Below are 24467 nucleotides of genomic sequence, written 5' to 3'. Positions count from 1 at the left end.
GCATTTATTGCATAGAAAGAGTGAAGCATACTCTGATTATGTGGGTAGGAGCAAATTTTCAGAGCCGGGGACTGACAGTTCAAGTACAAATTCTCAATTTATAGTCAGAAGAGGAGAAAGAGTATGGCTGCTTCTTCCCCACTGTCTCATTAATGCACATAAGTACTTACAGCACCAGAACTGAGGAAGTGGGAGAGCAGAAAAAGTGACTTGCTCCCCACCAACTGCTTAGCCCTTGCTATCTTTAGTGCAAGTTGGTGCTAAGTACTGTGGTGGGGTTTAGGGATTTTTTAGATGGTTATTTTTTTCTTGAAAATAAAGATCTGAGTGCTGAACTAATATTTCTCTTATATGACAGAAAGCCACAAGCTGACTTTTAGACCTCAAATGAGCACTGCTCACTAGGGAAACAGTTCCATATCCCATTAGATGATGTGGTCACAGAGCAAACCAGATCATGGGGTAATGCCACATGGTTTCCTAAGTTAAAGTCCTGGCTCTGCCCACATGAGAAAAACTGAGAGAAAGTGGCAAAGCAGCTTTTACCTCTCAATGAAGCACCATCCAAGAGCTTACCTAATATTTGAGTTCCAGCAGGAACCTATTTATTCCTCCAGATTGCTTGTCCACAGTGCAATTTTTGCAAGTGGTACTTAGCAGCATCCAGAATAAAATGGCCACAGTCTATCACCCTGTGCTAAAAGTGGGCATCAGTCTCCAGGTCAGAGACTGGCTCTTTGATGAAACAGTGCAAGGAAGAAGGATGAATTTGCTGCTCTTTTCTGTAGTTATAAAGGCTTTGCTATGCCTGTAATTCCATCAGATTAATTTTACTTGAATTAACTCTCATCTGGCAAAATACAAAGCAAGCATATACTACGGCAGAGATTACTTGCATTGCTTTCATCCAAGACCATCACAAAGAGGAACATTCATTTTAGTGATATTTTTCTCAACTGTATTTAATTAACTGAAGTAAAATTTCTAACTGAATGAAATGTCTCCTGTATGAATTGTTCCACCTACTACCTGCTGAATTTATTTGTTTTAAAATACTGACAATAATTTAATACAGGTACAGGAAATACATCTTACTACTCGTTAATAAAATTAAAAGAGGCATTACATTTAAAAAAAAAAATCTCTCCTGGATAACTTTGGCTGTATATCTGGACTAAATCACAGGTATTCAACACAAGAAGAGCAGCAGACAGGCACTCCAGCAAATGAACAATGAAGAAAATGAGTTTCATTTTACTCCACCCAGTGTTCTACTACTTAAAAAAGAAGAAACCCAAATGACAGCTTTATGAGGACCCATAATGAAAGACACAACACTCCATGGAGTATAAGTACAACAAAGTAAGTAAACATTAGCATTCAAAAAAAACAGTTTACACACCGCTTTTTTCTTGATTTTAGCCGCCTTCTGCATCCTCTGAGTAGTAGCATAAAAAAAGAATGCAGACAAATGTACACACGAAAAAAAGAGAAAAGACAGTGTGGGAAGTCAGGGAAACCTTTTGACTGTGAATCCAAACCGTTAAGAATTTGAGGGCAGTAGCAGAAGGATGTGCAAGAAAGATTTGTTTACATCTTATGCAGATCTCAAGCATAATTAGATGTAATGACATTATGCACATTGTTGATTGACTACAAAAAAATTGGTACCAGAGAGTGTTGTCTATTAAGAGCTGCTCAAAATATTTATCCTGCTAAGTATATGGCAGTTGAAGAGGACAGTCCATGCACTACTTTAACTTGAGGTTTTCAATCCATATTAATCATGTGTCTAAGTGTGCAACAAACCTAAATTCAAGCGCTCTTCCAGGACTTTCTAAAGTTGATAAGTATCCCTGACAGATTAGGGTCAATATTAACACATGAAACAGTTTTTAGAGAGTCAATTGCAATCAACAATTACTTACTGCTTGAAACAACACAAGATGCTAAACTGAAACTCAAAGGTTTGGAAAGTTTAATGAACTAGACCATCTGCTTCTAAATGCTAAATCAGTCATCAATTAGGACAGTCTCTCACTAACTAAATGATTTTCCCAAACTTATTTTTTAAAAGAATATTTTAACAAATTAAGTATTTCATTGACTAAGCACATAGTTTTCATAATTAGCATTTAAATCTACTTCTTTCTAACCATGTATTTATTCAGATGAGGCATTTACAGCAGTTACACAAAAAATGTAAAAAAAAAATCTATTTGAATTATTAACCAAAAAACCCCTTTTATAACACAGCTGTATGAAGTAGTCAATGCTACATTATTTACACAGAAATTGTTCACCAAGTAATACCAAGTCCAAACACAATAGTAACGAATCTTCTTGTCCTAAAAGTAATATGTATTTAGAGTAATCTTCACAATTTGTAGAAAGCTTGAGAAAATGAGATAAGAGGAAAACTGGAGCCAAACAAATATACTTTGCTTTGATAATGGAGTATTTCCTCATTGCAGTCTGCAGTTTGTCCTTAATACTTGATTTCTTCATACAGTTTCTGAACAATTTTGAACAGACTCTGCAACAGTTTATAATTTTGTTCCTCAGAGATACTGTATTAATTTTCATAATAAGCACTGGAAACTAATGATGTTTACAGTACAAGGTCTATACTCATCTAAGTGCATTTCAGAACAGATTTGAGCTGCAGACCTGGTCCTGTTTAGAGATTAACTGTCAAAGGATCAGCGAGTATTCTATGAACCAGAAAAATCCCCTACCTTAACACGGCTCACTGCCTCTTGGGCCTGCATCATCCTTATGTTTTTGGAAGGGTTGCGCTCAGAGAGCAGCTGTGTAGAGCCCAGATAATTGGCTGCAAAGATGATTCCATCAATGAGGTCTTCAGGTTCACAAGGTCCTGGAACTGACATGAGACAGTTACTGCCTTTCAGAAGGAGAGAGATGAGAAATTGAATAAAGGATATCGATGCTTGAACATTCCTTGTAATACATTTTGTGATATGAAACAGGTGAAGGAATCCAGTGCAAAATAAATTATGCTTTCCCCTATAATTATTAAAAAAAAAAAAACAACATATTAACCAAACAGACAGTATTTAAAACATTGCATAATGGTTTGACTGGGGAATTCTAGAGGAAAATCAGTGGTAATTTATTTTCCAAATTGGAATTATTTGCAAGTTCCAGAAATGCTGACACGTCCCTTCATCGTAACTTTTTTTTACTGTTTCTATGTATGACTGTTACAGTGCATGAGCTAAACTTCTGCTTGAATACGTTTCCACATTTTTGAGATGTTTGTGGAAGCACGCAGTCCCCAGATATTATCTCTGACATAGATACTGATAAACAATGGGCACAAAGGTGTGCTTTGTTCTGGCAAAAGTCCATGAAAGTTAACAATTAAGAAAGTTTAGGAAACAAGTGGAGTAGGCATCCTGATACTTTTTAGTCATGTGTGAGGCCTGAATTCAGACAGAAAAATACGGTTTCTGGGCTGGTATAAACTGAGAGCTGGAGAAACATGGTACAGGAGTTCAATAAAATATTCACAGTCTAATTGATGGCATCTGCAGAACAGATCATACAGCCTTTTCCTCTAAAAGCAGGAAAGTCACAGAAAGCAGTTACGGAAAAGGATCACATGGAAAGAGTATGAAAAACGTCATGTTGAAGAAGAGAGGAAATAGTGGAACTTGCAAACATATTAATATTTTTTTAATTATAGCCTTAAACAAGAAAACACCTTTACATATGCTTAGTATTAATTACACAGTGACTTTGGTGAGTCACAGAATGCTAGGGGTTGGAAGGGACCTCCAGAGATCATTGAGTCCAACCCCCCCTGCCAAAGCAGGATCACCTAGGGCAGGCCACACAGGAACATGTCTAGATGGGTTTTGATAAGTCTCCACAGAAGAAGACTCCACAACCTCTCATATTTTGCAAGTTGTTTCTTTCCAAGGATGAAAAAAAGGGAGTAGAGAGAACAGAATAAAGGATACTTATATAGCATACTGGGTCCTATGCTCATCATCCTCTTTATTCAGTTGTTAAGCTTTACATCTACTTTGACTGAATCAACAGTAAAGAACAGTCATTCCAGAGTTTGGCTGAATTCTTGACAGTGAGTATTTTCTGCTCCTCAAATTTTCTCTGAGCTGTATCAACTTGCCAAGCTGCTCACACATTTTTTTTTTTGAAGTACGGAAATGTCATGTGTGAGGAGGAAAAAATGACACTGAAGGGAGATGCTAGTTAAAAAAAAAAAAGCTTGCTTGTACAGTGGATTAGTTCAATTCATTTATTATCAATTGAATATGGAAGATTAATATGTGGCAAAGGAAAAATATTATGTCAAGCTATGCTGATGAAATATACTGAAATAGTTGTTTGCACATGTGTCTTTTAGACAGCATTCCTATCGTTTGGTTTCCCATTCTAATTTAGAAGTCTTCCAACAGAAAATAAACTTGTTTAAAAGAAGTGACTTTCTTCTTCAGGCAGTGCTACTGACACCTACACTTCCATGCAGACCTCGCATTTGGGAATCTCAACCCCCAGCAAAAAAAAACATGGTCTTTGTAACTCAGTAATCAAAATATACAAATACATCTATATATTTATACCAGTCCTGCACTCTTCAGAGATCTGATACTAACCAATAATGTTCTCACAAAATGGAGCTGGTTTATTTTGCTAGCAAACATCATACTTTCCAGCTGCAAAAGAATAATTACACACCACAAGAAGACACATTTTGCTTTAAATCACACCTATACAAAGCCAGTAATGGTTTGGATCTCCCCTAAAACTCAGAATGAAATTCTGTGGAGTTTAAAATTCTCAAAGTAATTAGAAAGAATTTTTAAAAATCACTACAGTCCCCACTGAAAGTGTGAAAATGCTCAGTGAAATCCTTGGGAAGCTACTATTCACGAAGGCCAAGTCTTTCAATACCTCAAAACCCCATTCTTGTCTTGCAGCACTAATTCACTGAATGAAAACAAGGCAATCAAAATTCCACAAGAATTTCATTTACTGTATCTGTTCTCCTTTGCTTACAGCTTTGCATCATTACATTTTTCAGCAGACAGCTGATTTAATTTGATATGGTATCTCTTTTGAAGATGTTATTCATATGTCTTTTCAGGCCTAAAACTTAGTTGCATATTACTGTGCTTCCTTCAGCATGCAACAACATAGTAATGTGGCATCATATTGAGATCGTGGTTCAAGGTTAGCAAAGAGGGAAATTAACTAAAGATGTGGATTTAATGTTGTTAGCAAAACCCAATTAGCTACCTGCATCAACACACTCATTAAAAATTAAAGTGGCTTTAATTTTGTTTTCCTTCACTCATTTCAGGCTAAGTAAATCATGCTAAATTGAATCAAGGTTCCTTTAAATCTGAAATACGCTTACCCACATAATGCTTAGATCAGTTTAACCTCCTTCAGTTAAGTTTCAGCTGTTAATTTTCTTGAAATATTTTGTGAGTCTGAGGACAAGTTGAATTGCAATTCTTGGTGCGAGATCTAGTACAGTCATTATTCCATCAAGCAAAGACCAAAATTCTAACTCTGTGGGATTTGTCAACAGAAATGGCTGTGCTGGTTATTTGAAACGTATCAACCCCTTCATCTACTTCCTTTCCCTCCCAAAAGCTCTGGTTGAACTCAAGAAGGCTTGTTTTCAGTTATTTTCAGCTGTGTTGAATTTAGCCCACTTCTGGTTATATTGGTGCTTTGTACATCTTTGTGCAAAACGTTTTTGTCTTGATTTCTAAGTCATATACAGGCTATGTCAAAGGCACTTTTCTTTTCAAAGACATGTTTAGAGATCTGTTTTTACCTATAGATTGCTAGCATCTCTGAGCATGATATGGTAATCTCTACTGTATCTTGCTGGTCTGTGAAATTAATGAGTGTTACAAAGGAAACAACAAATTCTTCTCAAGGCTTGGCTGTTTGTTGACAGCAGTAGTGTTTTTAACTAATTAGTCTGAAATACTTTTTGAACGTGAAAATAATCTAGGACTTTAAGCAACTTTTAGAATCCTAATTTTATTTATTTGGATTATTTAATGATTGGGTGAGTTTTGGTTGGGTGTGTTTTCATCATCTCTTCCTAACACTAAAAGTGATTTTTTGCAGAGTCATTATACTAGCAACAAATTCTGCAGTACCATGTATAAAACAACAATATGTATAAAATGCTCACAGAAACAGCTAATACAGAAAACAAGCAAACAAGCACAAAAGGCATATTGGGCACAAAACATCTCCAACATTAATTTCCCATCATAAAGGCAACAGTCAGGTAAAACAAGACATCTGTTGGAAGAGTCTTGAGAATTGTCAGGTCAAATTGGGTCACCTGAGTGTTTTCTTCCCTTATCTCTGACTGCTTTACATAATGTAAAAACACAGACTTGGCTGAGGACCCAGCTCATCAGAGCACTTAAGCATGCCCTTGACTGTAAGCATGTGTAAGGCTCACTGATGAGGAAAGGAAGAAGAAAGTATCAGATGAAACTTGAAGATTAGTTCAATATGGACAAAAATTGGAATTCTGTGTGGAGTATGGGTGCTTAAACATTAGACAACTGCTTGTCGATGTCATCAAGATTACTTGGGTTTCTGCTGATGTTTCAATGCAGCAAGTATAAAGATACATCTAGGCTACACAGACTAGGTCTGAACATTTTTATATTAACTTATCTTTTGTATTTATAAAATAAGAAAGATTCAGCATGACTGTTAACAACACATTTTTATATTTATCTAAAATTACATGTAAACTAAGGATTCAGTATGTAGGGAGTGTTCTCAGAGCACAGGAGCACTTTCACTTCCTGCTGAGACCCACCATACTCCATGAAGTGCATGGCACTGCAGCATATTTTCCATAAGGAGATGGCAGAGGGCATCTGCCTCCTTGCAGATATCTATCTACAAGTTCCATATTTTGATTGATTTCTTCACTTCATTGTGGTTTTTACCATACAAAGGGATCAGATTTATGATGACATGACAAATATAGAGAGCAAAAACCCAGAACCTGAACATGGAACTAATTACCACTACAAAGACTTAGTGGTACTACTCCCGAAACAAATCTAATAGCAAAAGGACACACCTACAGTATTTTTTGTGCCTGTTAGCTGATTTGTTCGTATGTCCACATGGCATATGAAAAATACTATGTATTAATAGAGATATAGCTACATATAACTATACAGCTATAGTTAAGGAGTCATGCTGACCAGCTGAATATGAATGTAAGTAGAGTATAGTTGTGGTACCATCAAAGCTCAGGGAAGAACAGGAAGTGTTAGCTAGCAATATCTTCTCTTACATGCTGCATATTTCTGTTGCTTTTGGTATGCTGCATAAAAATCAACAATAAACCCTGTGTTTTACTTTGAATTCAGAGATCAGTCATGTTAGCTGTCATAAGCTCCTATAAGAAACATATTTATTTGTATTAGACAATGCTTTAAAATACCAGCAATAGAAAAAGCTTAACAGATTGCTTATTCTCCCACACTGTGCATCCACAGGAAAAAAAAAAATCAGAGAAAGAAAACAAGTGAACCGAAAAGAAGAAAGAAAGGGGGTATACTGACTCCTTTCCAACAGAGTAGTGAGCTGATTGGTAAGGAAAGAAAAAGCCATAACCTTTTTATCCCAGTAAGATTAAAATGTGCACTTGTACCTGCAAGCACTGAGGGGTGAATTTTCTGGTCTGTTTTAAAGGTCTGCTCATGCTGGCCTCTCTTTACAGTTGTTCACTGTACAATCAGTAGATGCTTATTCCAAATTATCATCTGCTTTCCTGTCTCTGCCACCTTTGGGGGAAGCATTTAATTTATCTCTATTTAGGGCTTGTAGCCAGAACATGCCAAGTGTTACATGTACATCCTTCAGATGTCAGTCTGTGTAAAAGGGGCAATCTTTGAACTTTCCATTTCTTCTACCTCTTCAAGGAAATGACTAAAAACAGAAGTTGCTACTCAAGTTGATGACATCAGGGAAGAGCAGAAAAATGTGTTGGACATTCTCATATTAATCTGAATTGTATTAGGTTTTCCCTGAGTTGAGAATTACATTTGAAATCAAGTTTTAAACATTGATTTATGGTTTCCTGTGGTGAGAAAAGTGTGTTCATGGCAGTTAAAGGGGCCAGACCCTTAGAAGTCCCTACTGTATTTTCTTACTTTACATTGTAGACATTTCCTTTGCAGCTGTATGCATTTTCCCCACACAAAGTTCTTCATTTGTCTGTGAATCAGAGAATTATGTTTTTCAGTACAATCTCATTTTTATCTCTGTCCACCTTCTTAATAAGTTGACTTATTTTTCTCCAAACAGAAAATGCATAATAGCAGTGCAAAGGAGATTAAATAAACACATGAAAGCATGGCTCTCTTAAACAGAGGACTGGATTACCAATTTTTTGGCAGATCAGGAGAACCTTTGCAGTTGTGCCAACAGCTGAGATTCCCGGAGTACAGTAACAGGTATCACATTGAAGTGATAGAGGCTGCTATGAACACTTAAATGACTCCTTCCTCTGCACAAGGCCATGAAGAACACAGTGCTCCTACAACTTCATAAATCCCCACCCAGCCGGGGCCCACTGTTCCCATCTTTTTTACCCCCTCCTAGATTCATAGCCGTCTCCATCTTTACCTTAATCCTTCTGACAGCTCTATCTGCTCCTTTTTATCAGGCTGCCATTGCCACAGGGGAAGATGAAAACATCTAATACTTCAACAGTTAAAGCTTTTCAGCTGTATTCTCTTGGGTTTGACTGGTTTTTAGAACTGTGATCTTTAAAATATATTAAAAGCATTTGCTTCCTTTTTATTCTGTTTTAACTGTGGATGATGTAAAACTTACCATCAACGAAACTTGGGAATGAAGACACTTTCTTTGTCTGTTGAGAAATAAAAATGGTATAGGCTGTAACAAAATAATTTTCACAAACTGAAGTGAATTGATACTATATTTAAACAGCTGACCATTTTTTAAAAAGAAAATAAATCAGATTCTTCTGCATAATCTGTATAACTTTTGCATAGCCACATTATACCTCAGTAATTAACCCAACCTAACCTGGAATCTCATTTTAAGCAGACCTCACCACACAAAAATCTAAGGGAGGCAGGGTGCCATGACAAACATAAAAATTACCTAGGAAGTCAGCTGTCAAGTGAGCAATTATAAGCCAGCAATTTCCAGTGCAATGGTTTGTCCACTAGCTCACGCTGCTTTCTGATATCCGAAATTTCCAATTACCAATATTTAACAGTACTTTACAAAATGAGGTTCTGGGTCAGTGAATAAAAAAATACTGTCCCTGATTGCACAGTACACAGCATTACACTTAATCTCAGCAGGGGCCATGACAATACTCGTTTTATGCTGCTGTCTCTATTCTCAATAAACAGATCTAGTCCTTCCATTTGTCTTCTGCCAGCCTCCTCAGGCATTCCTGTTTCCAGGAAAGAGGCTGATTTCTCCATTATGGCAAAAGGCTTTAGAAATGTGCTGCTTCATTAATGTTACAGGCTACAGGCTAAATATGTTGTATGTTTTTGAGATAACAGACTTCTGCTTTTAAGTCTGAATTTCATTTCATTGTGTCTAGCCTCAAGCATAACCTCATTCTGCATTCTCAGATGTCTTCTTTGCTCCCATCTTCTGTGACAAGAGCAGGTCTGCCTATCTGTGTGTCTTTGCCACAGATGACTGAGCCTGGACACATCTTATTACAGAGGCCGCTCCAGAAGATGTGAAGCATGTGAGCCCTCAGCACTGAATTACATGCTTGATATTAGGATTATTTAAAGAGAATTATCCCTGTGGGAATTAAGCAGTCCTTGGTTTCCACGACTGACATTGGCGAGGAGAAGCATGAAACAATTTCTTTTTGATGCTACTTTTGCTCTCCAATAATCCAAAAGATTTCTGAAGTGTTCTCCTTATTCTCTGTGTCATCAGGGAATTTTAGACTTGACTACATGCTGTGGACAGTTACATAAAATGAATGTGGCAGCAATAAATTCATGGGCATACTTCAATGACTTTTTGAAATATGCAGACGTGGTATTTGTTGTTGTTTCAGGAAGAGAAACAGAGCCCAAGTATGCGTGTGTGAGGTGCAGAAAGCTGACAATTCAGTGCCTGCCTTCCCTCATGGAACTCTGACCACAGGAAGACCGGCAGCAGAACAGCCTAACTGCCTAAGGTACCCACCTCAGGCGTATTGTTATTGTCAACTGGTCCATTGAGGTCTGAACGCTGTTGCTTCCTTGGCTGCTCTAAACCATTGCACAACTGTAAGAAAAAAAAGAGAAAGGATTTCAAATCCTTTTGTCTTCTGAAAAGTTTCAAAACGAAGCAGAGATTTCAGTGGAGGTCAATGGCACAAAGATACTCAGAAAATTTTCACTATATTAAGTTACATTCAGAAAATTTTAATAAAAATTCATAAAACATTAACACATGAAACTGCATTTAGCATGTTCTCCATTATTTTACAACAGGCACTGGTCATGAAGCTTTTCTGTGTAGTTAATTATATGTAGTCATTTATGTGTAGTCAATATTCATTACCAATACTGAAATATCGTAACACAGTAGAGTAGCTGGGATTTGCTATTGCAACTGAGAAAATATGAAATTCATACAAAATTTTGGAGCCATTTAATTATAATAAAATACTGTGATGTAAACAATAAGACATTTTGATTATTAAGTAGCAGTTACTCTACTGATTTAAATGTAAACTGAATTATTTTATTTCAGTGCAAACTCTTCACATGAAACTAAGCTGACAAGTTCACATTGTTCAGAAACCAAAGTCAGAATGTTTAAATCTTTTTATTCTCAGTACTGGACCAAATCAAATTAGTCCTAACAACCAGCTCTGATCTAAAGAACAGAATCCTAGCACTGAACATAGGACTTTCTGTTCCTGTATTGTTCCTATATACCTCATGACCTTTTAGGCCAAGCAAATCTACAGGATGGCAGCACAGCTTCACACTTCTGAAGAAATCTAAAAGCAAAAATATAAAACCTTACACAAGGACAATCCTAGGTCTTTTTAACTATGGAACATTCTTTTTCTTCAAAGTTCTAACATTCTGAGGAGCAGAACTTCTTCTCCAGACCTGAAACAAGTAACAGAACACCGGCAGCTGGCACAGGGAGAACCCTGTCCCATACATACCAAGAAAGTTAAGTTTTCATGTCTCAAGAGTTTCAGTGTTAGGAATCTGGAAAATCAAGATGATTTCTGGAACAAATATTTAAGGCTAAGGATACTTCACCTTCCTTTTTTCTCAGCTTCCTCATTATGTATAAAAAGAATGTCTAAATGCCACTGTCAGCTTAAGGCTTCAAAAATAAAACCTTTTATCAGCACATAGTAAACACTGAGCCAGTATTATTTCCCAGGGTAAGTCTGAATGTTATATATGAACATGACTCCTTGCCTTCTGACTTTCAAGTGCATTATGCTGCTCTAATAGAAGAAAGTCTGCATGTTCATTTCTGGAGAAATAATTCTGTATGAGTAATGTTTAGTCAACTGAACAAAATGCACTAATGAAGCAGGCCCATTAGAGCTATTAGCTCAGTAATGCTAATTTTCAGGTGAGACAACATACACAAAGCAAAAATTCACCCAGGTAGTAAGCAGGGGTTTTAGGAAAGAATAGTCTGAGATGATGCACAGAGCACCAAGACTTGCAGGCCCACTAACTAGTGGCCTGTCTACACAGCTGTAGCAGCTAAGAAGCCTACCATATCCCTGATAGTAAATGCTCTCTGCTTTAGACAAGACAAATCTATACAGCATGGCTAAACCAATATGGAGCAGTGTGTGCCATGTGCAGTGAATATTACTTGATACTTGCTTTCTTCATGTTTCTTACAGAGTTCTAATTGATATTGTTGTTTAAAGTGTTACAATAGCTAGGGAAAAAAAACACATTTAACGGAAACAGTAAAATGGTTTATAAATACTTTATACCCTGTCTTGCAGTTCAAAATGGGACCTAAAGCTAAACTGGAAATTTGGGAAATTTGCACAGAGGTGCAGCTATGTTAAAAGTCTCCTATCCTACAGTGAGATTATGATAAGAACACAGATTGTGCAAAGGAAACCTATAAAAATATTAAAGATACAGTATTACTAATACTTTTGCCTCTTAGCAAGTACTGAAGCAGTGTTCAGAATCATGTGAAGGAACACAAGGCAGCAGAAAATGCCATCTTTAGGTGGAGAGGAAAATCAGACTTTACTTATTTGAGGTTACTGAAACATCTATAGACATCTCTGGAAATAAGCCTTCAGCTCCATTTGTGCCTTGGCCAGCCCTGTCCTAATGGCTAATAGCCAAGCCTAGAGACACCTGGGCCACCCTTTTCCACCAGTCTTGCAGGAACCCTCCCAGCCAACCAGATCCTGTTTTTAACCACTTCTTTTGCAGTATAAAGCTCCTCTTAGCAAAGGCTGAGGTATGGCAATGCTTGAGTTCTGCTGGTTTTTAACATGATTGGTTGTTTATTCCATTCTACGTTAATTTAGCTTTTCAGTCAAAATATGGTCCTCCTCAAAGCTGCCACTCTTGATCCTGTGTGCTAACTCTGCTTGGGATGAAAAGACTAAACTCTAGCACATACAGGGCTCCAGAGAGGTGTAATTATTTAATTGAGTGTTCCATTAGTGCAAAACACATCTGCTCTCAGTATTATTGAGCTGCTGGCTTAGGAACCTTTTTCTCGACTGCTTCTACCACTCTTTAATTATGCTACCTGACTGCATAGTTATCAATAACTTAGCATTGGTAAAATAATAAGCAAGCCTGCCATTCTCTGTAGATATCTTATGGGTGCAGAAGTTCCAAATGCTGCCAGGGAACAGCAGGATGGGCCTGTGAGTTTCCCATAGCACACCCCTTTGTGGGAAAGGAAGCAGGAGAGGATACCTTGCAGTAAACTGATCTGGAAGCAAGCTTCTTGTGGTTCAGGCTTTAGTTTAGGCCAAAGACTCAATTTTTTGGCACACCATTAGAACAAGAAAAGGTTATGCTTGGTTTAAATTAGCATCTTAAATTAGCACAACGTTCTTTGGGGAAAAACTTCAGCATTTTTGGTATATGTGAAATTCCTATTTCTTCCTTCTTGCCAAAGTGAAGGTATGCCCACCTAGCACAAAAGGACACAAAAGGACAGTGATATGCAGGCATGTCTTTGCAACTGTTTTTAACATGTGCAGTATCTAACCTTGGCATATGTTCTACTGCAAACAAAATTAAAAGTAATCATGTACTAAAGCAACAAACAGAAGCCCTTAATAAGAAAAAAAAGGTGTTTCACTGATGACCCCAGTTTTAGATTTATTTAGTGTGTCACTGAAGCGTAAATATAGTGTAAATAAACTAGGTTTACCCTATGCATCTGAAATACCTTGTTTCACTCAGAACTGTCTGCTCTCTGTGCAAAACCTCTTTCCTAGTTCTTCACCTAAACTGACTACATTCAGCACCTTTTTTAACTATACAGCATGATTATATATCTGTGGCTACAAGACAGAGTAAGAATAAAAACACTGCTCTCCGATTCTCTTAGGAATAACTGGCATCACATTTGCACAATGCCTCTGACAGTCTGGTTAAACAAGAGAACCTCATACCTGCTCTTGTGGCCACTTCTGTCTGTCCTCTGGAGTTCTTGACTTTGCTTTAAAACCTCTAGGCACATCTCCACTGTGCTTAGAGGCTGATGGGATGTTCAGTGATTTTGGCCTCCCGTCATGCCTGTTAGCACTGTGAACAGCTTCTCCCTTTGAACAAGTCTCTTTATAGTCATGTGCAATGTTTTCAGTCCCAGTGTGCTCTGGGCTCATTTCTGTTGTACTATTAATACTGCTCATGCTCATGCTCATTTTGATTTCTGCTACAATCTGGTCAATGTCCTCTTCCTGCTCTTCCAGATCTGCATCCTCTTTTCTACAATGGTATGGTGATATTCCTTGCGAGTTTCCATTAGCCTCTGCTGGGTAATAGTCTGGATAGCCACCTTCACTTTGACAGTACTGTATGTTTTCTTCCTGGTCTTGAATCTCCAGAGATGACACTTCATCCTCCAAAATCTGAACACCATTGTCTTGACCTTCCTGCCACTCTTGCCTGTCTGTCATCCCATTTTCATCTTGGTGCTGAATTTTACCTTCAGACCATTCTTCTACAGCTTCCTGACATTCATCTGCTTCACCATGATGTTCCTGATGGGAAGCATACTCTTCCCCATTGCAGTCCATTCCTTCCAGGTAACTGTCATCCTCTGGACAGTATCTAATGTAGTATGTGATCCCCTCCTCTTCCTCTGGCAAGCCTTCATCATAGTCCTCTTCCTCAGAGGTGTTATTCACATAGTCAGAGCTGGAGTCACCATCTCCACTGTGATCATTGCACTCATGTTCCACAAGTGGAGGACTACCTTGTCTGACAGCTGCTAGTTCTGCCTCTTTTGCTGCATAATCTTCAATAGGAAGGTCACTTTCTTCGTTTTCAGGCTCCCTGTTGTGAGATGAAGTAGGGCAAGCTCTGGTTCTGTGATCCAGCATGCTGGCTGTAGTGCTTTGACGTTTCCTGTTTGCCATAGCCACCTCCTTATATGACAATCATTTCTAAGGAATTACTGTAGGGAACATGGAAAAAACACACATTCAGGAAAAGGTCAGCAGCACAGATCAGTGATGCCAATAGGCAACAGAGAGACTGGTAAAAAGGGTATGTCTGTACATTTTTAAACCAGATACACAGTCAGGTAACTTAAAATGCTCATGTTATGGAACTATGAAATCAAAGTAATAATTCAGACACCAAAAGGAACAGATAAAGAAAAGGTTCTACATTTACACTAAATGTATTCTTGTGTAGTATCTTTCCTGACAATTTGACAGAATTAATCCTGAACCTTGAAATTAGTTTTCCATGTTTTTTTCTTGCCAGTAAGGGATCATGCTTTGATCACTATGCAGTAAACAGGAACACTTTTCAATTTTCATCTTAGGCATTTCTTTAATGTGTACTGAAAGCATACATTTTGAACCTGACTTGTTCTTATCAAAACTGAAGGAAAGTAATTCTATTAACTTGGCTTCACAGGGCACTAAAGGATAATGCACTGCAATTGAAGTTATTAAAAACCTCACTCCATAGTTTACTAACTCTTACTAGCTGGATGCCATGAAGTATCTCCCAAATACTATTTTTAGAGTAGACAAGATTGTTTCCGTTCAGAAGGGACCTACAATGACTTAGTCCAACTGCCTAACCAGTTCAGGGGTGACTAAGAGCATGTTACAACAGGCATTGTCCAAATGTCTCTTAAACACTGACAGGCTTGGGGCATCGACCACCTCTCCCGGAAGCCTGTTCCAGTATTTGACTACCCTCTCTGTAAAGAAATGCTTCCTAACGTTCAGTCTAAACCTCCTCTGGTGAAGCTCTGAGCCACTCCCACAGGTTCCATTACTGGATAACAGGAAGAAGAGATCAACACTTCCCTCTCCTCTTCCCCTCCTCAGGAATCTGTAGAAAGCAACAAGGCTGCCCCTCAGCTATATCTTCTCCAAAGCAGACAAGCCCAAAGTCGTTTGCCATTCTTCATAGGACATTCCTTCCAGCCCTTTCACCAGCTTTACCCTTCTCTGGATGCATACAAGGACCTTCACATCTCTCAAACTGCAGGCCCAGATTTTCACACAGCACTAAAGGTGAGGTTATGCCAGCACTGAATGCAGTGGGACAATTGCATCTTTTGACCACCTGGTTGTGCTGGGTTTGATGCACCCCATGACACTGTTTGCCCTCTTGGCTGCCAGGGCACACTGCTGGCTCATAACGAGCCTGCTGCCTACCAGCAGCCCCAGATCTCTTTCTGCAGGGATGCCCTCCTGCCACTCCTCTCACAATTTATACTTGAACCTGGCATTATACTGTCCTAGGTGCAGAATCTGGTATTTTGACTTGTTAAATTTCACCCCATTAATCAGAGCCCAGTGTTCCCATCTATCTAGATCTCTCTGCAAGATTTTTTCCAAACACTCTAATCTGTATGTCAAGGAAAAGAGGGACACATTTACAATAAAAGTTCACTAATTCTTCCCACTAAATACTTGTGTTGCTTTAAATTAAAAGGAAAAAAAATACTTTTGTCTAAATACTGCATTCCAAATAAATAAGCAGAGATTATATCTGAACTGTTATCAAAACTAGTAAAGACAACAGCCCATTCTGACAGGTTTGACAACCGATCTGTTGTGTGTCATTTGGGTGGGGGAAACAACATACTTTCAGTACCTGTTTCTCTGTGTATTTCATTGCTGCATGCTTATGATAAACGTGACCCATGCAGTTACTTAATTGGGCAAACTGTGCTCAGACACAGGCCTCTGAAATGCACCACACAACTGCATGCTTTGCTATATGCATATAACAAAGGCATGTCAGCCAACCACAAGATCATTTGGTCATAACCAGTTTCTCAAGACTTTTGTGCACACATTGAGCAACAAGACTAGCATGGAGCCAGAGGATTAGAGAAGCTATATACAGTGTAAATATGTATCATATAAATTTATGCAAAATACCCTGTCACTGTAACCAAGAACCTCACAGATAGCCCTGTAAAATTTCTGATATAAGGAAAACCGCAAATTTTAGTGTCTGAAAAATCCAGGAATCTAATGCATCAGATTAGTACATTGGCACCACATGGCATATCTAAGCTCTCCCTGAAACAGATTCTAGATTCTGGGGTACAAAGCTGAGTGCATGTTAGTGACAGGAAAAGACATGAAAGGAACCCAGTATGTGAAGCTCTTTTAGTTACTGATACCTTGCAGCACTAGTCTTGACAGAAAGCTTTGAGGTAAATAGTGCATCTTAAGTTTTAAATGAGAAAATCAGAAGGCAAAACTTTCCCAGTGGTTACTTGTCCCTTCTCACTTTTAAAAGAACTAGCAGACTTACCAGGCTTTCTCTGTATGCCCACTATGATCCCTTTCATAAAAAGTAGTTATCAATTAGAACACTAATCCATCTGTCCACCAGTGCTGCCTCTGATATATTTTGCTCTGCTTACTGGAAACTAAGGATATTTCTCTACTGCAATTGCAGCATAAACAAGAATTATTTTACATTGGCTGAAAACAGTAATCTAGTCACAGCACTGCAGTACTCTGCACAGCCTGCAAGAAAACTGCCCACAATCAAGACAAATTGCTTGTATGACCTGATCAGGAACAGGAAAGCACATTATACAAGCATGTCTAAAATTATTTACAACAAAGCGCTACCAAAACAGGTATTTTTAAATGGCAAGTTAAGAAAGAACTATACACACCTCATCTTCTTAAATTCATTTCCTGTCAAGAACAGAACAAATTTGTGTCTCTTAGAGAAATAGCGGTTTTTATCCCCAGTGGTCTCAGTCTACTAGTCAATGGAAATGTTATCCATATTAAATAATTCTTAAGAGATTTACTGTGCAGTAGACTCTGCTTACAAGTCACTACAGCTGAAGATAGAGAAGCATAAAGCATGTAACACAAGCATGGTTTGAAATTCATGACTCAGATTTTCCTGAAGCATATGGAGATGACAGCCCTGTTTTTAGCCAGACAGTGTAATGGAGTTTTTCCACCCACATCTAAGAATCTTCATTTCATATCCAAACCCTGAAACTGCCTTAAGTGGTATCACTGCAGTGAGAGCCTTTTATAAATTCCAGTAGAGTGTTCATACATGGTACTTACCTGTAAGAAAATCTGCTAAACACCAGATACTACAGAACAGTGAAGTGTCACAGGAAGCCATTCAGATGTATTCTGAAAGCTAAAAGCCAGTGGCTAAACAGGGCACTGGTCTAGAAAGGACTGGATGGCAGATGCAGGGCAGCTCTAACAGTTGTGGGGAAATAGCCAGATTAAAATCTCTAAGGGCTCAAAGAGAATGGTTATCAGCTGGGCAGCACAAATGACAGCTGCAGTTCTCCCCTAGCACTGGCATATAAATAGTGCAGCAAATGCCCTGTGGGATGGAGTGTGAAGGAAAAAACTTCAAATTAATGGTGGCAGACAGGAAACCTTTTAGAATATAGATGGCAAAAAACAGATAAAGGAATTCTTCTCAAGCACATCTAGCACTGATGTACTCGAAGGCTGTAGGAAACCAGTTTTCAGTTAATTCAGCCTGAGGTCACAACTGAAGAGTCCTCTGCCTTTCTATGCTGAAATTGTGGCACGTGTACCCAGCAGTATAGAGGTAAAATCAGCCAAATTTTTCAGCAAGAGGCAAAGCTGATCTTAATTCTATCACAAATTAATTTGCAAAGTAATCTTCATGACAATTACTATTCTAGGTGGTCTCCTTATCTTTGCCATCTTCGCAGCCAGGTACTACTTTTTAGGAAACCAATTACTGAGCAAATTAAAAGGCAGAATTTAATCTCAGCATCTGAATTGCAGACAGAATGTGTGCAGATCATACCATCTTCAACTATGAAGTGTAACTTCTAAACCGTACAGACACAACTGAATTATTTTTTTCAAGGAAACAACAGCTGTATTTTAACTCAAATATTAAAATAGCTGAGGTAGCCTAGTTTTTTTCCACTGTTTTGAAATATCTCTCAGGCTTCCTAGAAAAATATTTGTCTTACACTAGGTTCAGCATAACCTGAATCTTTTCAAACCTGAAACTGTTTTGTGCTTTTTCTATGTCACACAGCAAGGTGCTAGAGCCTGATAGCCACAGGTCCAAACCCTGCAGCCTTCTCACCAAAGAGATGTTAGTTTATCTATGTGGATGAGAAATAACCAAACCCACTGTATTCAGATTTTAAAAGTGCAAAACCAGAACATGGATTTTTTTTTTTGAGAAATGCAATAGATCCCAAATTTTTATCACATATTCTGCGATTCAGTCTGCTGTGTAGAAGCCTTCTGAGTCACTGACTACAGGGATTAATACTTTTCATTTTTCTCAAGAAACCTATGGTATTAGAAAGTTACATATCTATTATTCACTTATCAGTCACCAAGAATGCTTCTGAAATTGGAGGAACTACTGGATTTCTATCTAATACTACTCCAATGATCTCTGAAGATAGAGGTAATGATTTGCTGAATCCAGAGGCACTTTGTGAACAAAGGCTTCCACTGAATTAACACATCATTTCTCTGATTTAAGAGTCTCCTACTTGTGATATACCACCTCCCTCCATGACAATGGAGAGTTAGGTCCAACCTCTGTTACTGTGAGTGCGTTTCACAACTTCAGAGGGGGGATAAGAACTGTTCCTGGGAACATGGGGACAAATTACATAGGGTTCTCAATAAAAAGGTTTTGTTTTCAGTAAGAAAAATAAAGCAAATCCATTAGATTTCCCTGCCTCAGCTCAATGTTGAGACAAAATCAATCTCTAGAAAACATGCTGGCAGTAAAAATGAGTATGCATTGGGGAACCAATTTCTTCTGCTCCTAGAAACAAGACTACTAGCTTATAGCTGGAATTTATTCTAATCAGTGCTCATTATAGAGTCATTAGCTTTCTCCTGAATCTCTTGCACCTAATCCACCATAGCTGCAATGAGGGTTTATGGAATTTAACACTTCTGCATCTTTTTACCTGTGTAAAAAGATACCTTCATTACTTTCTTGCCAAGGAGAGAGACCAATTAAATTAGCATTAAAATGGGAAATGTTACACAACTGTAAACACAGTGATAAAGTGAAATACCCAGTATAATATCCCTGGCTCTGTTTAAAGAATGAAATGCTATACATACATATCTCATTCACAAGCTGAATAGCACTCTAGTGGGAGCAAAACAAGCTCTCAGCAGTTTGAGTTTGGCGGTGGTTGTTGTTTGTTTGTGGCTCTTGGGTTATTTTTGTTTTCTTTTCATTTAATATGCATAGTGAACTGAGGGGATTGGGTCTGGTGCGGTAGCTTCTTTTGGTAACAAACCTACTATTGCATATTCATCTACAGGCAAATGAGCTCAAGCCCTGCTTTTGCAACATATAGGTGAGCCTAAGCATTTTACCAGCCTCAATTTTATATACTCAATTTATTTTGTAAGTCCTCTTTTCTGTGCTTACTCCCACTATGGTTCCTTTCTTCATCTACTTCTCAGTCTTTCTCCCACACTTCATATATCTCTACTATTTGTCAGCTTTGACAAAATTCCCACACAAGTTTTGCTTTCCTGAAATTTTTCAATACCTGCTATTTCCTCAATATCCAGTTCAATCTATCTGCTATTAAATTGCTTCTAAAAGAGATGGAACTCTCTACCCTTTATAAGTCACCATCAGATATAAGTGGAACATAAACATTGCAACACAGTTCACTGTCAGGTTAAATTATAGCACCTATGGTCTACAAGCTTGCTTCTCTATGCAGCTGAACTGTTTTCAATCCATTGCTGATTTAAACTATTCCATATGCTAGCCCTATGCATTCATAACCAATAAATGCTGTAGAAAAAAACCTAACCTTTTCAACTCAGATGTGTTTAGAACTACAGTATCTATGAAGTTACTCAGTGCAACTGAAACTGAGAGAACAATACTTTTGAGCAGAACTGTATCTGAAAATTTGTGATTGCAGGACTTTAATTATATCAGTCTCTTTTCCAATAAGCAGATAAGTTAAAGTGGAAAAGAATCCAACTTCCATTTCTTCAAAACAATTTTAATATCAAACTAATAGTATTTCTCAGTAGGCTTTCATTACAGAAGACTTAATAGACTCCCATCTGCTAAGTTGGCTAAGATGAATCGTGACTGATCCTAGAGTGGAAACTAGAATTTCTAATGAGCAGGTAATAGAACATGAACCTGCCATGGCTGTGTCAGATTCTGCAGTCATTTGATGCCTCAAGGCCAAACTGCATTAACTTCATATTCATATTTCAGTAGCTCTGAGTCTACGAAGCACGAGAATTCATCATGCAGAGCTCCAGTTGCAGATTGTAGGATAACCTGCAACTCTTCTAAAATCAGGTATATAAATGGGATCTTTCCTCTCATAGGAACCCTGATCCACCTGTGTTAACAGCAGACTAAGTACGTGGATATTGATTTCAGAAGGAACATGGGATCTCTAATGAAGGAAGGGTAGAAGGGCATACAGCAAGTGAGGCCTAGGAATGCTGGTCCTCTTTACACTGCAGGAGGCTGTGTAACTCTGATCTTCTACCATCTATGCAAACTGTAAGACTGCCATAAAAACCAGAATGACTACAATTTAATTAAATCAGTGTCATGTGCTGTTCTAAGTGGCCTCTCAATTTATTAACAGAGGGGAACAAAATCACTGAGGACATCTGAGAAATCTAGACATGTGCGGCATATACTGAGGAAATAGCACTTACTGACCAGTCATATGCAATGTACACCTCCTCTTCACCTGGAACCAAAGACAAAACAAGAGGTAATTTGCAATGGAGTATCTTCTGCTCCTCTTACACCACATCAACATGATTCCTCAGTATATTTAAAATGTTTCATTACCTCACATGAAAGTGAAATCTTCAGAATTACTTTTCTACAGGTTAGATGGCCTCCCTTCCATGCTATTCACCAGATGATATAGGAGGTTTCTGAGATTGCTTATTTTCATATTTTTAAAAGATTGTATATTCTGAACTGTGTTCTTGCATTTCTTTTCAAGGTATGCAATATTTACTCTGTTTGGTTTAATCTAATCAGTCTTTAAAATACAATAATTACCATGTAAGTGCCATTCTAAAAGCGCTGTGTAATTAGAATTGACCAAAACAAATTCAAAGTGAAATAGAGACAAAAATACACTAAAGACAGTGTAAAATCCTGTGGCACTGCAGGAATTATTCTTGAATGTATATCCCAACTGAATGTAGCTTTTTCAATTAAAAAGATCGCATATGAAGGAATAAAAATATGTGTAATTACATATTTAATTATCATTTATTGGTGATGTAACTTAATTCTTTAGGGTTTAATTCCACAGCTCAAAGAGTGGTACTAAACCTGTAATGCCACACCCATATAGTTTGCATGAGTAAAGATTTCAGTTCTAGTATCAGTTTTGCAGTGTTATGCCTGCTAGACTAAAAAAACCACAACAAAAATATAACCTCATTAGAGATTTTTTAACTGTTGGATGGACAGAAACAGAGTGTTTTTATTCAGTAAAGAAAGATGAGCCTCCAAAATTAAGACAATGAGATTTTTATGCCTATTCTTATGGCAGGAGGTGTGTCTTGTGTTTTACTTGCACTGGAGGCTACCACTTGAAAACTTATTTGATAAGAAAAATACATTTTAGTGTCTTCTCATGATTATTGCAAGTATTTCTTAAATCACTAGTAAAAAGGGAAAATATAGGATGTATAGGGATAAGAGAAGGAAATACAGAGATAAGGAAAAAATAAAGTATATATTAACATTATCATGCATTAAAAAATACATGCCAATTCAATTAAAACACATTCTGGACAAGGTGCAATTCATCCAGAGCTCTGGCAGAATTTTTAGACTGTCTTAGAACGGATTACACAAAAGGTGTAAAATGCTTTGCTCAGAATATTGAGACTGTCCATTTATGGTAGCTGTAGAGGTCAGTTACAGGAAAAGCCTCATTTGTGTAAGAGAATGGAGATGCTTAACTTTCTAATAAATCAAGGTTTAATTATCAAGTTAGCAGACCATACTCCACCATTTATACATTTTACAGTTTCTTGATTCTCACTGTACAATAACTCTTCAAAGACTTATTTTTATCACTATTGACCTTAAGCCCTGTGAACCGTTTCATGGGCACTCACTTAACATTATCACAGGAAAAAATGATATTTCCTTTAAAGGATTCCAGGAAAGGATTGCCAGTGCAACTTTAACAAGTCAAACCTCAACAGAAATTAGATTTGCAGGCATTAATAATTTACACATCCCACATAAGCAGTATCTACTAAGACATAGCAATTACCTATTGCCAGCAGTCTATAGACCTGCTTTGCAGTGGAGCTATGGAAGAGTAGCCTGGAAATCAGAAGTTTTTTCTAGTGATGAAACCTCTAAAATATTGTTGAAAGCCATTAACACCCTCCCCATTCAATTAGCACAAAAGGATTAGGTTGCATTTTTCTCCTTTTAGCAGAACATTGCATTTTTCAAACTCATACAACTACGTGTGCTGCTGGCAGATTTAGTAAATAAATAAAAAATTTAAAAATCTTTTGAAATAATAAAGGGTAAAGACTATTGTGTTAACTATTTTCATGGTAAAATAGTCTGCCTGTATTAAGCAGAATTAGCAAATTGCAAAGTTAAGTGCTGAGACATTTTTACAAAATAAAGATTTAGTAAGACCAGTAGATAATGAAGATAATGAGAGAGTTCGTTAATAATGAGTCACACCATGTGATTTTGCATTTCCAACCTTTGGAAAAAAATATCTGTAGCTTGTAGCTGGTTGTGTTTCAGAGACACTGCTCCATAGTGCATGCTCACCACATTTGAAAAGTAAGATTATAAAGATTTTTCCCTCTGTCTCCAAGACACAAATTGCACATCACTAAAATCCTCTCCAGTTTGTAACAACTGGTTGGAAGATATATACCTTGTCAATCACTTTAGCAAACACTTAAGGTGGCTTGAAACCAGCTTTTCCATCTGTGATGGTTTGAAACTGTCTTTTTAATTTTTCTTTGTAAAGTTCAAGCAGAGAAAGAGTGTAAATAAGTCACAATTGGGTGTAGGAAAGCAAAATACTGATTGTTCTAAACACTTCCATTGGATAGATAGAAATGTTTAAGAACTACTACTCAAAACAAAGTGGGCAGTCTGCATTCTGCAGTTGGGGCAGCTTGCTGGGGTGTCTGTTTCTTCTTCTCTTCTGGCTGAAGATAACACACTGACCTTGGTGAGCTAAGTTAACAACTTTCTGCTTAACTAACTCTGCTTTCTGCCAGGGGGGTCTGGGGGGAAAGCCCCTGGGAGAAAGGCCCCTTGGGAAAAGTGCCCTTTGGGGGGAAGCAAAGGGAGATCGGTTGTGCTGTTCTGTTGATTGTATATATTTGTAAATGTTGTGAATTTTGTATATTTGTACATATTCATTGCATTTCATCATAGATTGTAGATTCTGCTTGTAAATACAGCTTTCATTCGCTTCCAGACTGAGCTAGCCTGGTTATTGTCAGGTGGGGGGTAATTTCAGCTCACACTGACACACCATCAGATGTCAGCAAAAAATGTGTATATATAGATCTCACAAAAATAAGACTTTTCCTCCTAAATAAGTATTTTGAATGTAAAAGTATTTAGATGAGCTCTGAGTAATCCTGTTATAGCTCAGTAGGCTTATACATAAATAAAAGCGTCCCAGACTCATAGAAACAGGAGACA

General features: G+C 37.7%; 1 protein-coding gene across 2 annotated transcripts in view; it reads right to left on the bottom strand.

Moving 5' to 3' along the window:
- Positions 1–14665, bottom strand: part of APBA2 (amyloid beta precursor protein binding family A member 2) — a 32915-nt gene extending 18250 nt beyond the window's left edge. Inside the window, exons 1-5 of one of the 2 annotated variants that reach the window (XM_054388316.1) lie at positions 13697–14665; positions 10249–10329; positions 8890–8926; positions 2739–2884; positions 1403–1438 (exon numbers count right to left, since the gene is read on the bottom strand). In XM_054388316.1, the coding sequence (XP_054244291.1) occupies positions 1403–1438; positions 2739–2884; positions 8890–8926; positions 10249–10329; positions 13697–14665 (1269 nt within the window). The remainder of the gene's footprint in view (positions 1–1402; positions 1439–2738; positions 2885–8889; positions 8927–10248; positions 10330–13696) is intronic. The other variant, XM_054388317.1, reaches the window with a different exon arrangement.
- Between the last annotated feature and the right edge of the window lie 9802 nt (positions 14666–24467).

The sequence above is a fragment of the Indicator indicator genome, chromosome 16 (assembly GCF_027791375.1).
Source record: "Indicator indicator isolate 239-I01 chromosome 16, UM_Iind_1.1, whole genome shotgun sequence".
Lineage (NCBI taxonomy): Eukaryota > Metazoa > Chordata > Aves > Piciformes > Indicatoridae > Indicator > Indicator indicator.
The sequence above is the reverse complement of the archived record's forward strand: the minus strand, read 5'-3'. Positions and strand labels throughout refer to the sequence as shown.